Consider the following 16261-nt stretch of genomic DNA (forward strand, 5'->3'; position numbering starts at 1 on the left):
AGTGACTGCGTTGGAAATGCTCTAATGACAAAAAAGCACTAGCCACAAAAAAATATTTTCAAAATATTACTTCTTTAACATAGATGTAATTGAGAATAATAATTTTAACAAAAATAATAATTTTTATTAAAATAATTAAATCATAAATTAATCTTAATTCTTAGTCCAAACTAGTATCAAATACAAATTCTAAATAATATATTAAATATAAATCTAAAAAACAAATCCTATTCACTAACCCTAAAATCAAATGCTAATGAATAACCATAAAAACAAAATCTAAAATCTTTTTTTTTAATCTTTTGATTTGTTTAGGGTTTATTATCATTTCAATACTTGAAGATAAAATTCAATCAAAACCCCACACTCAATAATAAAATTGAAAGATAAAAAAAGAAAAAAAACCCAAAAAACCAAAAGATTTTATTATATTTAGTCAAAATTTGTTTTTAAAGTTATTGATCAGTGTTTGTTTTTTAGATTAGTGATTAATGTTCAAAGTTTGTTTCAGAATTATGGTTTGAAATTAGGATATTATGTAGGGTTTGTATTTGAGATTAGTTAAGGGTTAAAGTTACTATTAGCTTGCCGTTTCTTTTTTATTTTTATTTTTAAAGTCATCTTTATTGAAATTTTTTATTTTTATTTTTAAAGTCATCTTTATTGAAATTATAATATTTTTTTAACATAAATTATAAATTATAATATTTTCTAACGTAAGAAAATTGATACTATGCTAATTTTCAAAAAAAAAATTCTACCCTCCTACCTTACAAAAATTTTTCGAAGTCTTTTGGGCTTCAATAATAGCCTCTCTAGAGGTGGGCGTGACCCAAACAAGACTACAAAAATCGTTCGAGCAACTATGGCCCATCTCTGTATCCCAGTTTCAGAAACCACAATTGTTACCAAAATCCAGTGAACTGAGGCTCCCCGTTCTTATATAACCAATTTACCAGCTTTCTCTTTCAGAGCCATTAATCTTTTTCTACCCATTTAGCATTTCCCTCCACTAAACTTGCTTCAGCTAATATGAGTGGGAATATATCAATTTTCTGACGTTAGCAATGTCAAATTTACATGATCACCAATGCAATAATGGCAAGAACCAGATGCCATTATAGGGAAATGCTACAAAATTAACATTACACGTTCGGAGTGAACCTCCTAATCTGATTCCACTGAAAGTAACTCGAAGTGTGAAATAAACAAGAAAGAAAACTGTTAGGTTACAGGGACCATCGAGAAAAGAATTCACCTCCATTTATCTCTGAGATCCTTCTTCTCGGACAGAACCCATGTCACAAAGATTGCCGCGACAAGTACGAAAATGGTTATGAGCAGAAGAGCATAGCTAAAATCCTCTGTAAGAGAATCATAGGTCCTTGAGGGTGCAAGGCGAGTGAAGAAGAGATCCACACCATAAGTAAAGACAAGGGTGGCTGACTCCAGCTTGGCAGGCACTGTCACTATGCCTCGGAGCCCCTCCACTTTAAGGGCATGTGTAACATATGACTGCAGGAAGTAAGAATCAGATCAGTTTGTGAACGAACTACATTAAAAACAATGAAGTCATCAAATAAAAGCAAGCAGTTGTAAAGTAAGAAACAGCTCCATAATGAGAAGAGCACGAGTTTCCTGATTCAGCTTGATTTCTGATCTTCTATCATGGGCTGAACTCATGAATCAAGTTAGCTACTGTTTGTGTGTGTGTGCGTGCTCACCAAATCAAAATCTTCCTCGGAAAAATAAAAAACAACCATTTTGGGTAGAAGATAGGAGGAGGAAAACAAGACAGGATCCAATAATGGATCACTCCAAGCTCTAGATGAAAATATATCATTTTTTTTTTTGGTGTACAGACATGATCACTTCCAGGGAAGGTAGATCCAGCAGAAATCTGACAGTGTTCTCTCGAGGAAATTAAAAATTAAACTGTGAGACAGAGACTGGAGGGGTAAAGGAAGAGAAGAAGATATAAGGCAACTCACTTGAGGAATGATAGGCAAAGAATCTGTAAGAGGTAAAATTCCTTCTTCCTTCTCTGATTGTGTGGGGTTAACTGACCTACGAGGGTCAAAGAAACGCTTATCCATTGCCAATACCTGTACAGTATTAAATAACAGTAAATAAAAATAATTGAACCACAAATGTTGTCACAAAACAAAGAGGAAACAAAAATGGAACCTCCATTTGTAAACAGATTGTAACCAACCTGATCACCAATTGTCCCGATAAGAAGATGCTTCGAAGTGATACCCTTAGCAGTTGATGTAACTGTTATCGCTTTGACAGAATGGGTGAAATAGTAAGATTGTGACTTTGTTGTGACCTCTGGTCGTGAATATGAAGACATAGGTGAAGCAAGATTGTGCTTTCCAAGAACAAGCTTCCAAACATCTTTGTTGTCCTGAATTTCAATTTGCAAAAGTAAACCCGTTTAGAATAAGAAGAAAAAACAATATTGCATAGATTGTAAAGAATGATTACTTACTGCCCGAGACTGATCATAAATTTCAATAACTGTCATCTCATATCTGTGTGCTCTGAGATTGAAGTAGTGGTAGACAATCCAATTTTCACTAAAAACCTGCAAAAAATGAAAACAAATAAGGTAATGCATATCATTTAAAACATGAAAAGTGGAAGGCAAAACCTACTGCATGGACAGGACCCTGTGAGCCATGATGATTCATTCGATGCAATATACGACCAGTAACAGTATCAACAACATAGACGACCAAATGTGATTCTTCTGGCGTGGCTGATCCAATATCTCCACTGGCTTTAGGTGAGACAGTGGCCACAAAAAGCAAATTTTTTGATATATATTTGTACATCACATCTTGATCAGCGACAACTTTTGCTTGTGTATGAACTGCCTGGAGACAAATGCAGAAGACTCTCAATTAAACATATAATGGGATAGTGTTAGCAGACCAAGATATCCTATTGAAGTTGTGTCTGAAGTTTCAAACGAAACCTTCAGTACAACAAAATTGAACGGTAGAAATTGAGGTTCTGATAAAGAAACAAGAAGAAATGGTCTCTACAGAAATTGTGATTTTTAGACCCTAAAAACGTATCAAGGTTGCCTGAAAAACACAGCTTCTAATTCAAAGCCTGAGAAAACCTTTTCATTAACATAATCCCAACATCTTGTCCGAGGTTAAATGAAGATCCATTATATTTTGCACATAACTAGGTTATTTAGCCAAGAATTCCATATCCTCATAGAACAACTCTAATGCAATATTTGGAAATGATGCTTGCTTGTCTCATTTAAAAGGCTTTCTGTAATCCCAATCAACCTGAAAATTAAAGACTAACCAGCAAAAGCTGTTAATAAATTGTAAAGTGAATAGATCTTTGAAGACAGAAAGAAATGGTAATCATAAAAAATTGACCAAAAACTAAACACTACCTCATTTGAATTTCTTGTTATGGTTGTAATGATCTTTTCCGATTCTGAGGGGAATACAATGGACCATACTTCTCTGGCACCAAAACAATAGTTGTTTGCAACTTCACCATCACAACTGCTCTTCAATCCATGTCCCTTAATAACACCATTATCAGCTTCTACCGAGTACCAATAAATGTTCGAAAACTCAAGTTGAAAAATGGCAGCAGCCTCAGGTGCTCTTGGGTACAAATGTGCTTTACCACTTGTATCAATTAGTAGATGCAGACGTTGTTCTGTTGAATCTGTGAACGGGAGTGGAATGACTTGTGCAACAGAATGATCAAGACCAAAGGACTTCAGCTCCTTCCCTGTGTAGGTATCAACAAAGGAAAATATTCCTGGTGCATCAGAACTTGGTTTGCACCTGCCAACTACCAGAACAGCTGGATTTTCATTCATAGCATGATGATGAGGAACCTGCCACTGATATACATTAATCCCAGTTGGATTTTCACATGCTTCTGATTGCCGTAGAGAGTTCAATAAGAGAGACCAGACAATTCGTCCATCTCCAGTGTGCAAGGCAAAAAGTTTCCCAGATTTAGTGAGAACAATGAGCAGCTTTCGGAATCCATTATGGTCCCTGATCATTTTACTTTTCTCAGAGCTTTTCAACCTCATGCCTTGAATGGCTGCTACATCCTCAGCACTTGCAAGCATCAATGTACCCTTAACCTTCAGCATGTGTCCCTTGGAACAACAAATATCATGTGTCAAAATCACAGTCTGTGAAGAAGTCTATGAGATGAATCTTCAAACAAAGGAGTGAATATGATAGCAAACAATGATTGCCTATGCAACCAGAACAAAAGCAATCTAACAATAATTCAGATCCCTCACTCTACTACTAAATAAAGAAGTTTAAAAATGATGGTGACTGAGGGAGGAGAAAAAAGAAAGGAATTTCGATTAATATAACCAGAATCTATTTCAAGCCTTGAAAGAGCGATTTTTGGCAATATTCATCTTCAGTAAGCCAGTTAAACTTGTGAGAAATAATCAGATCATACTTTAAGCCATTCGAAGAGGTTCTGCTCCACTTTGGCCACAGATACACCTTTCTTTTCTACAGGAAGTTCTGACGTTGTAACTCCTATTATTGATGCAAGGCCATCCTCCCTACTCCAGACAATCGCACCTTGTTGTAACAGCAACAATGAATGATCTTCCATCACAATCAAAGCCCTAAATCCATGAGACTTATCAGTCCTGACATAATTGTTCATGAAAACCTTATGGACAAATCCTCTTTGCTGGTTCAGCTTGATTCTCTCTGTTAGCAAATCACTATTCCAGTCATGACCTTGCTTCACATTGAAGTGAATGTCATTGTCTCCATGCTGAACCAAAGCAAATGCTTGTCGATCCTCTGAGAATGAAAGAGCATCACTAATAACTGTTGCATGATTGATTTTGTCAACCACCTCCAACTGACCTTCACTTGACACGCTAATAAATGTTGTAGCCGTATTGGTTTTCACAGCAAACAAACCAGTAAGTTTTGAAGGTAATATCACTGCCATCCCTGAGAAATCCTTAACTAGATCTGAAACATATGTTTTCTGAAAGCTGATTTCTCCATTCTGAAAACTTATTGTTAACAAAGTTGACCCTGCAGCATCCAGCACCACAAGTTTGGCTTTTGAAACTAAAGAAACTTCCCCTGAAAAGCCACCATCAAAGGCTGCGCTGTTATGCTTTAGGAGTTGTCCATTCTTAGCATTGATTTGGTATACATCAAACTGTGAAAAACCAGCAAATCCCACCACATATATTGTATTACTGTCATGGTGCTGAATTACTTCCTGAACCTCAAAACTGCAACCAAGGGGATCACAATAGCATCAATTGCATGGTGTGGGTTAGATTGAGAAAACAACATGTGGAACTTAAAACATCAAATTGGACAGACCTTTCAGCAGGAAAATCCACCTTCCAAACAATTTCACCATGCATGCTTGAAATAGCATGGAGACTTCCTTTACCAAAAACAAGGATTGTGTTGTCCTTGTCAACTTTCGTGCTTGTCTGCAGATCAGAAACTTCATTAACAATAGATTCTTTTGAAAATCCCGAAATGCATAACATATGAGGGCAGGTTTGCAAGAATGATAGGAGATTAGGGATGATATTGTGTTATGAATTGCGACTACAACATAGAACAAGATAACACTTCAATTGAGGAACTAAACTATGATCCATTGGATGGCATTTTCTGATTTCACAATGATCTGAGATATATGAAGGTAAGAGGAATAAAAAAGATTATATTTTGCAGGAAGACAGCACACATTTCTTAATTAACTATTGAATTAGAAACCACAGCAGTACAGGAGAGAGTATAGAAGATTAAGTTAGACAATAAAATAATGTTCATTAAAAGCTTAAAAAAATATATAATATGTTATCACTAACCGAAACGAACAAGAATGACTTTGAGTTGCTTGGTCCCTGAAGAAAAGATTCCCACCACATCTGCCCATCAGGAAGGTTCCATGCTCTAAGAATGCTTCCTTCCGATGAAAGGGTAATAAGATCTGAAAGATTAATATAGACGATTAGTAAAACAACATAACTGCAATAACTGAATTTCATGCCTTGTAGCAGAAAACCAAAAAGCAAAAGTATCTACATGAAATAAAAATAAAAGGAGCAACGCTCAATATATGACACAACCACAAAGTGGTTTTTCAATACATTATAAATTAAGTGGATAATACAAATCACTGTTACGTATACCCATTGTTTTTGTTTCTCTCAAGTCCTTTACTCAACATAAAAATTGAAGCAGTCTTAACAATTCTTTCGTTTAGCAAGACACACACGATGACAAAGCGAGTGGTGAAAGCAACCTCACATAGTATTTAGGGGGGAAAAGATGCTAAATGTTTGCTGAAAAACATAAGCAAGCAAACCTACTAATAAATTGGCAAAAAATGTAATGGAAATATCACTTCCACAGCAGCAAGAACAAATACCACATAACATCAATAAGATAATTACATTTTCCCATGGCAATATCGATTCCATCAATAGCATCATTGGTCCCAAGAACATGCCTCCAAACTGCACAAAACAAATCCCTTCAAATAACAAATAGGAAACAAAGTAAAAAAAAAAAACACTTCTGCAGTGAAATTTAACACGAAAGACTGAATTGGTAAAATCTATTAAAAAAACTTACAAATCTCGCCGTGACGGAGATCAAGAGAAGCAATAACATTCTCTTCAGTAGAAACAAGAACACGCTTTCGACCAGTTTTTTGTGTTTGGAACACTGCGTGCTTCACTTTCCCTATGTACTTTTGATGCCTAAACACAATTCAATCAAACTGAATACTGATTCAAAAAAATAAATTCTAACAACCTAACAACAGTATTAATTAACAAGTTATAGTATGGGAAGAAGAAAATTAAAGAACAAAAAAATACGCAATCAGCTCAGTTTGGACTGAGTGAATAGGTACTTTAAACAAGTTTTACTAAATTGAAGCGATTTAATGGAAAGCCAAATGGAGCTTACCAGTCCATGAGGCCGGCTTGATCTTCATAAAGAGAAAAGGTAGGGACTGTAATTGATAGGATACATAAAAAGATAAGCAGAGACCTAATCGCCATGGCCATGGCGAACTTAAGAGAAGCGATATGTTATTCTCTCCGCTTCTTTTTATTCTAGAGGAAGAGCGAGAGATAGATCTGAGGAGAAGCCGAGGTTTTTCGGCTTTGTAAGGTAGTGCTAGAGTTCGTATTTCGTAATAAAAGTGTTTATATTTTTTATTTAAAAATGTTATGAAATAATTATTTTTTTATATTAATATATTAAAATAAAATAATCTAATAATAATAATAATATATTTTTTAAAAATATATTAAAAGCATGACGAATAACGAGGAAAATATATTAAAAGCATGACGAATAACGAATTAGTCTATTGGATTGTATGAGTAGTTATGGCCTTTATTGGTCCCTGTACTATTAATAAATATTTAATCAAGTACCTCTACTCTTAAATAAAAGTTGTTGATTGATCCCCTATTATGCCAATATTTGTTTAATGTCTCCGGTTTTTTTTTTTCTTGATGTTTACCACGAAACGTTTTTTTCAATGCTTGATGGGTGATAGCATAAAAACTATGATCATAACGGGTCATGGTTGAGTGACCAACATAACCCCTCCCTTCATTCATCTTTATTTTGGATAGCTGACATCACACAACTCTATGTTGGTGTCAAAATATCAATAAAAAGCAATATCATCGATTTTGTTCTAATTGATTTTTTTTTTTGTTGGAATATTAAATTTTGATTTCAAAGTTTTCCCAAAATTGGTGTAAAAATATCTATATAAAAAAAAACAACATCATCGATGATGTTTTAATTAGCATTTTTTATTGGAATATTATTTTTTATTTTTGGAGCATTTCTAATTCTAATTTAAATCTAAAAATAAATTAATTTTAAATTATATAATACCAATGCAATATCAAACATTATTTTTGTCGATGACATTAAAATAAAAATCAAGATTAAAAAAATAATATATGATTTATATTGAGATACTCCTCATAAATAACACATTACTAGTTTTTCTTCTATTTATGCTAAGAGAAAAACTTGCACCAAAGGTCATTAATTTTACTCTTTATAACGAGACCCACGCCTTACAACAAGCAATGGCAATCATGTATGTGCCAACTTGGCGACTTCGTTATGACCAAGATCTTAGTTGATTCAATTATGTGAAAAAACAAAAGGTAATGTTTCAACAATACATAAAAAGTAATAATAGTAATTATAATAATAGTGATAATAATTATAATAATAATAATAATTATAGTTATAATTATGATAATGATTGTAGTAATAATAATAATTACAGTGAAAAAAAATAATATCATTCATGATAACAATTATATAACTAACGTAGATAATAAGTTTGTAATAGTTTTTAATAGTGACAATAAAAAGGAAAAATATCATCACTCATGGCAATAATTATATAATTGAATTAAATAATAAAACAACAGGTAAAAAAGAGAAAATATCATCACTCATGACAATAATTATACAATTGAATTAGATAATAAAACAATAGGTAATTTTGTAATAATTTTTAATAGTGGTAATGATGAGAAAAGAAAATAACATCATTTACAATATTAATTATGAAACTAAATTAAATGGTAAGTGAGCAAGTAATTTTGTAATAATTTTTTTTAAATGATTTTATACCTTGTTATATAGGTATGAACAAACTTGTAAATTAAAAGTATTACATCAAATATCAACAGATGTAATAGAAAGTAGGCTTGTATCAAGATGATAATGTCCGGCAAAAATCCAAGTAGCTTAGAAATAAGATTTATGTGTTAAATAATTGATTAATTTTCTAGATCTAACCATTTGATTTATTTTTTTAGCTAAGGTGTCTGGTAGCCTGTAAATGTTGCTCGATAAGCCAATATGACTGATGGTTGAAACTAGAGATGTTCAAAAAAACCAAGAAAACCAAGAAAATCAAAGAAAATTTTACTGAAAAAACTAAACTGAGATGAAAAATCAATTAAATCGATTTTCAAAACCATAAAATCTAATCGATTAGGTTAAGTTTTGGTTTTATAATTGAAATTGATAAATTGAACCGATCTAACCTAAAAAACCTAATATCTATATAAAAAAAGGAGTACAAATTAACTTAATCCTAGCATAACCCCCCACAACCCCTAACAAAGAGCCGCCGCCAAAAAATACTTCTCCCATTCTTCCTTTTCTTTTCATCTATTTTGCATCTCATTTCCTTCTTATTCTTGGCTAATAAGATCAATTAGTTAAATTACTCGTGGGAAATTCCCATATACTTTTTTACTAGCCTTTCCTTTTCATTTGTTTTGCATCTCATCTCCATCTTATTCTTCCTTTCCTACATTATCTAGCTGAATACAAACCTATCTCTCCATCTTCCTGGCTTCACCTTTTGATTCTCTCTTTTTCTTTGAACTTTAAAGGTAATTTTTAATATCATATGTCCATCGTAAATATTTGAAACCTTATGTTTTTACCACCTGACTTTGCATGAAAAAGATAACAAAAGGAATATCTCAGTGGTCTCCTCCAATCTATTCACATATTTCTTAATTGAATCCTTTTTTTAGTGTTCTAGAAAAGATGACCTGCATGAACATGAAGTATTTGAACATATATATTTGTATTAAATCAGATCTTATACGGCTAAATCTTATCAAACATGTTATGAAAATTGGTTAAAGAGAAAATTTTGATTTTAGCAATATTATTTGATTAGGTTTTAATGGTTTAGGTTTACCAGTTTTATTTAAAAAAACCCAAATCAAACTGGTTAGATTTATTTTTTAGTCTAAACTGAACTGAACCTTGAATATCTTAGTTGGAACCTAGAAAATATCCATTTTTGTAGATTTAGAAACTCTTAAATACTTAAATATTTTTTTAAAAAGAGAAGATACAACGATATTTTAGAAAAATATTCTTTGAAAATATGTATATTAAAAATATTAAAAATAAAAAAATTATAAATTTAGAGCTTAAATGATTCATGAGATACATATTACTTATAAATTTTACTTTTTTTTAAAAAATGACTAAATTATTATATTAAATTAATAGTATTTAATAAAAAATAAATATAACAAGTCATTCAGATATTTTTATAAAACTAAGAGCGTATAAAAAATAGATTATACAAAGTAGTTGAGCGCATGAGCTATTACTCTAAACTAGACCAATAGATCCTTTCTTCGGCCGAGCTGAAAGGAGGTGGATCGTCCAAGAAAACATGGGCGCTTTTCTTGGTTGTGCCTAAGGGGGCCGGGTTTGTCCCTTTGCCATGATGAAGGAAGCCATGCTTATTTTTTAGGCAAAACCAATTATATTATGTGGTGCAACTTTTTAAGCTGGTCTAGATATCCACGTTAATCTAAAAAAAATTATATTACTTTCGACAAAGGGGCCGGGTTTGTCTCTTTGCCATGCTGAAGGAAGCCATGCTCATTTTTTAGGCAAAACCAATTATATTACGTGGTGCAACTTTCTAAACTGGTTCATTTATATTAATTGTGGTGCACGCAAGCTGGTCCGGATATCACCTAAATCTAAAAAAATTATATTACTTTCGACAACTTTCTAAACTTATGTTACTCAAAGTGTATTGGGTTCGGCCTAGGTGAGACCAAAAAGAAATGAGTCCTTTTTTTAGTCGTATCCAAAAAAGTTGTGTTATTGGCCGAGCCCTGAAAAAAAAAGGATCATTCTTTTAGTTATGTCTAAAAAAAGGGTCTTGAAAGGTTGTTCCCTAATCGTGCTCAAGAGAGATAGGTCGTTTTCTTTATCGTGCTTAAAGGAGATGCGTTGTTCTTTTAGCCAAGTTTAAGGAAGAAGGGTGATTCTTTTGGTTATGCCCAGAAAAGATGATGTCATTCTATTTGTCATGCTAAAGAAGAAAAGATGTCATGCTTTTGGTTGAGCAGAGAAGGTTGTTTTCCTAATCATATCTAAAAGCATGGTCATTCTCGTGGCTGAACTCCTTTCCTTGACTATCTAAAAGAGAAAAAAAGATGAAAAAGGGTCATTTTCTTTGGTTGTGTTCGAGGGAGATGATGTCATTCTCTTAGCCGTGCAAAGGAAGATGAGTTGTTTCTCTTATATGAGAGTTCTTTCCTTGGCATCGCCATTACTCTCTCACACCTTTGTCCAAATCCACTGGTATTCCTATAATCCTATTCCATTTTCAAAATTCAAGTCTTTCTTTGTTCACTCTATTAATTTCTCGACCCTTGAAAACATCAAACCCTTTAAATGACTTTTCAACAAGAACCAAAACAGGGTATTTGTAAAATCTTGAAAAACAAATGTGGTCTTTAGCTTCTAAGATCCAGGACCCATTTTGCGGTAATTTCACGACCCATTTCATTCAAGTGACTAATATCAAGCATTTTGAGCATCAATCTCCATCCTTTAAGGGTACGTAGCTAGTAGAAATTTTGGTTTTTGTGTTTTTTTGGTAAAGATTTTTTTTTTGTAGGCTCATTGTAGATCACTGACTTGTAAAGCTGCATGTTTGGGTTTCGGTTTTAACTATTTATGACACCGTTTATGATCGCAAAAGAAAGTTGCATTGCTGTGCTTGAAGGGGTTGTCATAGACTCATATGTACTTTGGTTTCCATAAACTTTTTGCAACATCCGAGACACGTTTTAAATTTTGGCAAATCCAAGATTTTTTTGCTTGGCCCTGCGTGTTTAGTGAAGGTTCTATTTTGGGTTCCAGACAGTTGTTAAGATTATAAGCAAACGTATGAAAGAGAACAGCTTTATCGGCTTTCAAACCTTATATTTATCGTAATCAGGTGGAAGGACAATGAGCCTTTAAGTGGATTTGGATGCTCCTTTTCTAGCAACTGTAGTACTGATTCGAAATCGTATGGAGGTGGATCTCAAGGTTGGTATTCCTTTGGATTAGTTTGGATGACATCTATAAGAACACTGTCTCCTTTGCCTAGAGCTGGAACCTTATTAAACGGGGAAGCCTGTCAAGTGGCTTCTCCTTTGTCCAAGTCCTCCTATTCCCAGAGCTACCCCTCTTCTGGTGGATTGTTACCATCAATTTTCGGTTTGTCAGATTCTCAAGCTTTTGTTTATGGCGTTTGATCTTCAAGACCTTTGGAGAGGTCAAAACCCAAGCAAGCTTGGAAGAGAGCCCTTTCCATTTCTTCGTTCGTTTTGTTTTGTTGGACTAACCCGAATTGTCTTGATGAATTTATCAGTGAATTTAATGTCAAAGCAACGAGCTCTTTTGTTTGAGGTGGTATCTGTTACTGAAAACTTTAATGAGCATCAAGATATGACAAGAAATGCAACAACATTGGCAGAAAGCGTAGGACTTGAGAATAATACCACACTGGAGCCACAAGCGAAGGAAAAGGAGTTAAGGGATGGAATTTCTAATGATATCTCTATTAGCTTATCACTCTCTGAAGATGAAGATCTGGTGTCTCAAAAGCTTTTGATCATCGTGACCCCAGCACATGCTCGACCACTTCAAGCCTGTTATCTGAATCGTTAGGTGCATACATTAAAACTGGTTCAACCTCCTCTATTATGGGTAGTTGTGGAAATCACGTCGCAATCTGAACAAGCGGCTGACATCTTGAGGAGGACTGGGGTTATGTATAGGCGTCTTGTCAGGAAGAAAAACCTATCTGATATGAAAGACCGAAGTGTCCCACCAAGGGAATGTCGCATTGTCTCACATTGAAACCCATCGCCTTGATGGAATAGTCCACTTCGCAGATGACGACAGCACTTATTCTGCAGATCTTTCTGAGCAAACTAGGCAGATCAGGTAACTATTAGTCTATGATACAGACTACGCACCCTATTTCCCATGCTACTATTTATTTGTCTTCCCTTTGGAATTTGTATTGTCGGGAATGGACTTTTGTTGTGTGATTTTGCACTCACTATGAAAATATTGCACAGCCTTTGCTGGTGCTCAGTATGTTTGAAATCATGGATACGGTTTCTGGTTGTTCAGTTCTCTAATGGAGTACAGTGGTTTCATTAGAATTGAATCAGAAGGTATTCTTGACTTTCTATGTTAGTTATGACATAACTATCTGGTTCTCTGGATATTGTTGAGAGTTCATGCCTTTTTTCCTTGCCGCGGTTCATGAACATGGACAGTGGCCAAGTTAACAGTAAACATAAACAAAGATTTCGTGGAGGGGCTCCATTTGTAATGGAACTCAAGCTATTGGATGGCATGTGAATGAATCAAGTAGAAGATTTCAGAGATTCCATGCTGACATGTCAGGGTTTGCCTTCAATGGTATCATCATTTGGGATCCAAAACGATGAAATCGTCCAACTCCTGAACCTATCAGGCAGCTTGAAATAGTCAAGGATGGCTTCCAGGTCAGTACCTCTTGTTTTCCTTCTCATCTTATTCCTTCAGTACTCTACATTGCAGCTTGATGGCTGTTGCTTCTGCTCTAGTAAAAATGAATAATCTGTATATTTTCTGGCCTCCTCCTCCCGCTATTACAGGTATGAAAATGATAAAATATACTAAAAGAATGAAGCTTGTTTTTGGCAAATTTGTCACTATCATGGGCTAAATACTTTTAATCGGGTGATAGTGATACAGACCAAAGCATTGCCCTCCATAAAGATAATCAATAAAGGCCAGAAACATTTTCAAGCACATCTTCAGCGAAGACATATCCTTCTTTCTTCCAGCCTTGTCTTGTTTCATTTTTTTTTCCCTGGAAAAAATGTGACGCATTCTTCATCCAACAATTCGCTACTAATACTGGGCTTTGGCTCCAATAATTAACTCCACTTGTCTGCTCTTGCAGGTTTGCACATTTATCGAGCAAGTTATGGAAGATGAAGCCTAATGGAAGGCTTCCTGGAGGACTGCTCAGGAGTCATGGCCTGGCATCTACAGCTTCAATTTCACATTCCAGGGAGTACATCACCTCCGATTGGTTAGCAAGCCTCAGCTGGAATCCGTCTCCTGCTTACTGATAACCTACAGGGAGCATTTCTTTGATTTAACTTGTGCCGCCTGGCATTTCAAGTGCTCTGCAAAGAAGGATGAACATATTCTGTCTAACGAGATGGACATACCTTTTACCTTTGAAGAAAAATGCATCATGTAACATTTGAGCTAGTGTATTATGCCTTCATGATTTGTTTCTTGTTCTCTTTTCTTTCTGTCACTGACATTTTCTGATAATTATTGGCGCCCCAGGCGGAATGCATCCAGAATCAAACTGGTTAGGGGACGGATGGTTGAAAGTGTAAACCATCCTCGAGTTCAAGCACAGCCCCAACATTTTTCGTATTTTCTTTAACGCTTAAGGTATCCTGCGTGCAAAACTCAAAGCAATCTTGGGAAATTTACTTGTTACCTGCCAGTGTCTGATCAACTGCACAGGCTTCTTCTTGAATTTTCTTTTCTTTATATGCAGCAACATGCCATTGATGCAACGAGCTTCTGTACTCTGCCTTGAATATCATTCAAGAGAGCGATAACGTAGGTTATGAATACAAAAGTCAAGGGCTAGTGCAACCTTTCACCCTCCCAAAGGATGGAAGGTGCACCGGAAGCAACTTCGGAAACTGTGGTTGTAAAGTAAAAACATTGAATTTGCATGCGAGATCAAGAATTTCATTGCCGTTGTGATTGGACCAGGTAACTGCTATTGATAAATAGATTGTTTTAAGAAGCTTTAAATTAGATGTAAGAAGCTTTATTTACAAAATGTCGATATGTCCGAGTGGTTAAGGAGACAGACTCGAAATCTGTTGGGCTTTGCCTGCGCAGGTTCGAATCCTGCTGTCGACGCTTCTTTTCTTTTACCTAGCTATGACGAACTACTGGTCGTTTGGATACTCTTATAATTTTGCTTCTCGCAAGCTATTCCAGGAATATGTTCCTTTCTTTGTCTCTAAAAACGATACATTCCTCCTCGATATGGCACTCCTCTTCTTTTATTATTTTTTTCTTTCGTTTGGAATATCATTCTAAATAGTGTTTTATTTATTTTTTATTTAAAATTAATTTATTTTTTTATATATTTTTACATCGTTTTTATATATATAGTAATATTAAAAACAATTTTTTTAATGTTTTTTTAAATAATACTTTAAAAACCAACCAATATCATTCTTGTAAACACTATCTTACACTACAATATTATATATTATTTGCATCCTTTTCTTTTTGGGTTTGAAAGAAATTCCGCAGAACAACATAAAAAGGTGCTAAAATTCACTTCACATATCTGTTTCTTGCAAAATAGAATGAGTGCTCCTCACTTCATTCCCATCTCTTCTTCCTCTAGAGAATTAAACTTTCTTCACAACTCCTAGCCATCTACCTTCTCTTTAATTTCCACATCTGATCAGGCATTACTAGCTAGCTAGTGGTATGGTGCCTAACTTGGACCTCATCCTCCTTGCGTTGCTCTATGGCTGTTTCATTGCTTGTGTAGTAGTAGCTATCATCTTTGCAATCTTGAATGCCCTATTACTTGCATTCTTTCTCACACTCTTCTCCATTGCCATAATCGATCTTCAAGATGTGCTCTCTTTTGTTTCTCGGTTCGCTCTGCCTCTAAAGGAAAATCTTAAGCTGGGGTTTGCTCTACTCGTCTGCATGGTCATGTATCATGCCATCGGAGCCATGTTGGCTTCAAAACCTTTATTTGAACGCATGGTTTCTGAAATCAAAGTGAATGTTCGACATGTTTTGAGCCCTTTTGAAGTTTTAGCTACCTCTTGTTGAGACTTGAAGAATATCATGAAGCTTTTCAAGTCATCTCATGTTTTGACATGATCAGAACTGCTCAAGCAAATGGCCGGCCCAACGAAGAGAATGAGTAGCTATATATCATCAGTTCTGTATGTATCTTGACTCCTCCATGTCAGTAGGAATCAATTCCCTTCTTTCATGTTGTGCTTAGTAAGACATTTTTCCTGCTTAGAAAATAACGAAATCCGAATCATCAGTGATCTTCTTGTTCAACACAGTAATAACGAAATCGATCCAGACACATGACACATGCCATGTATCTAATTTTATTGAATTAGATTGTTTTTTTCTTACTTATGTTTTGGTAATCATGTTTTAGATCCTTAGTCATTTTTTGTTTTCTTGTTGAGAATATATTTTAGATAGGTGATACATGAAAAATTAAAAAGAGTGCAGAGCTTGGACTGAGTTTGATACATTCCAGACGAATTTCTTCCATT

At 34.6% G+C, this 16261-nt stretch overlaps 1 protein-coding gene, 1 long non-coding RNA gene and 1 other non-coding gene across 5 annotated transcripts; 2 read left to right on the forward strand and 1 right to left on the reverse strand.

The window, feature by feature from the left end:
- Window positions 1–1028: 1028 nt before the first annotated feature.
- On the reverse strand, window positions 1029–7198 carry LOC105127152 (ER membrane protein complex subunit 1). Its single transcript, XM_011028313.1, has 12 exons — window positions 6990–7198; window positions 6651–6778; window positions 6470–6532; window positions 5882–6003; window positions 5379–5494; window positions 4477–5284; window positions 3425–4156; window positions 2661–2882; window positions 2495–2590; window positions 2216–2410; window positions 1992–2105; window positions 1029–1515 (listed from the first exon to the last, which is right to left on the reverse strand). Exons 1-12 carry the CDS (start codon window positions 7088–7090, stop codon window positions 1255–1257), a joined length of 2958 nt encoding a protein of 985 aa, XP_011026615.1. The 5' UTR covers window positions 7091–7198; the 3' UTR covers window positions 1029–1254.
- A 5752-nt stretch (window positions 7199–12950) lies between these two features.
- Window positions 12951–14695, forward strand: LOC105127153 (uncharacterized). Of its 3 annotated transcripts, XR_842558.1 has the most exons (4): window positions 12951–13414; window positions 13858–14159; window positions 14256–14366; window positions 14476–14695. It is a non-coding gene; the product is annotated as an uncharacterized LOC105127153 (long non-coding RNA). The 3 variants fall into 3 exon arrangements; XR_842556.1 differs by having other exon boundaries at window positions 13858–14366; XR_842557.1 differs by lacking the exon at window positions 14476–14695 and having other exon boundaries at window positions 13858–14385.
- A 75-nt stretch (window positions 14696–14770) lies between these two features.
- TRNAS-CGA (transfer RNA serine (anticodon CGA)) lies at window positions 14771–14852 on the forward strand. The gene has a single exon. It is a non-coding gene; the product is annotated as a tRNA-Ser (tRNA).
- The last annotated feature ends 1409 nt before the right edge of the window (window positions 14853–16261 follow it).

The sequence above is a fragment of the Populus euphratica genome, unplaced genomic scaffold, assembly GCF_000495115.2.
Source record: "Populus euphratica unplaced genomic scaffold, PopEup_1.0 scaffold50.1, whole genome shotgun sequence".
NCBI lineage: Eukaryota > Viridiplantae > Streptophyta > Magnoliopsida > Malpighiales > Salicaceae > Populus > Populus euphratica.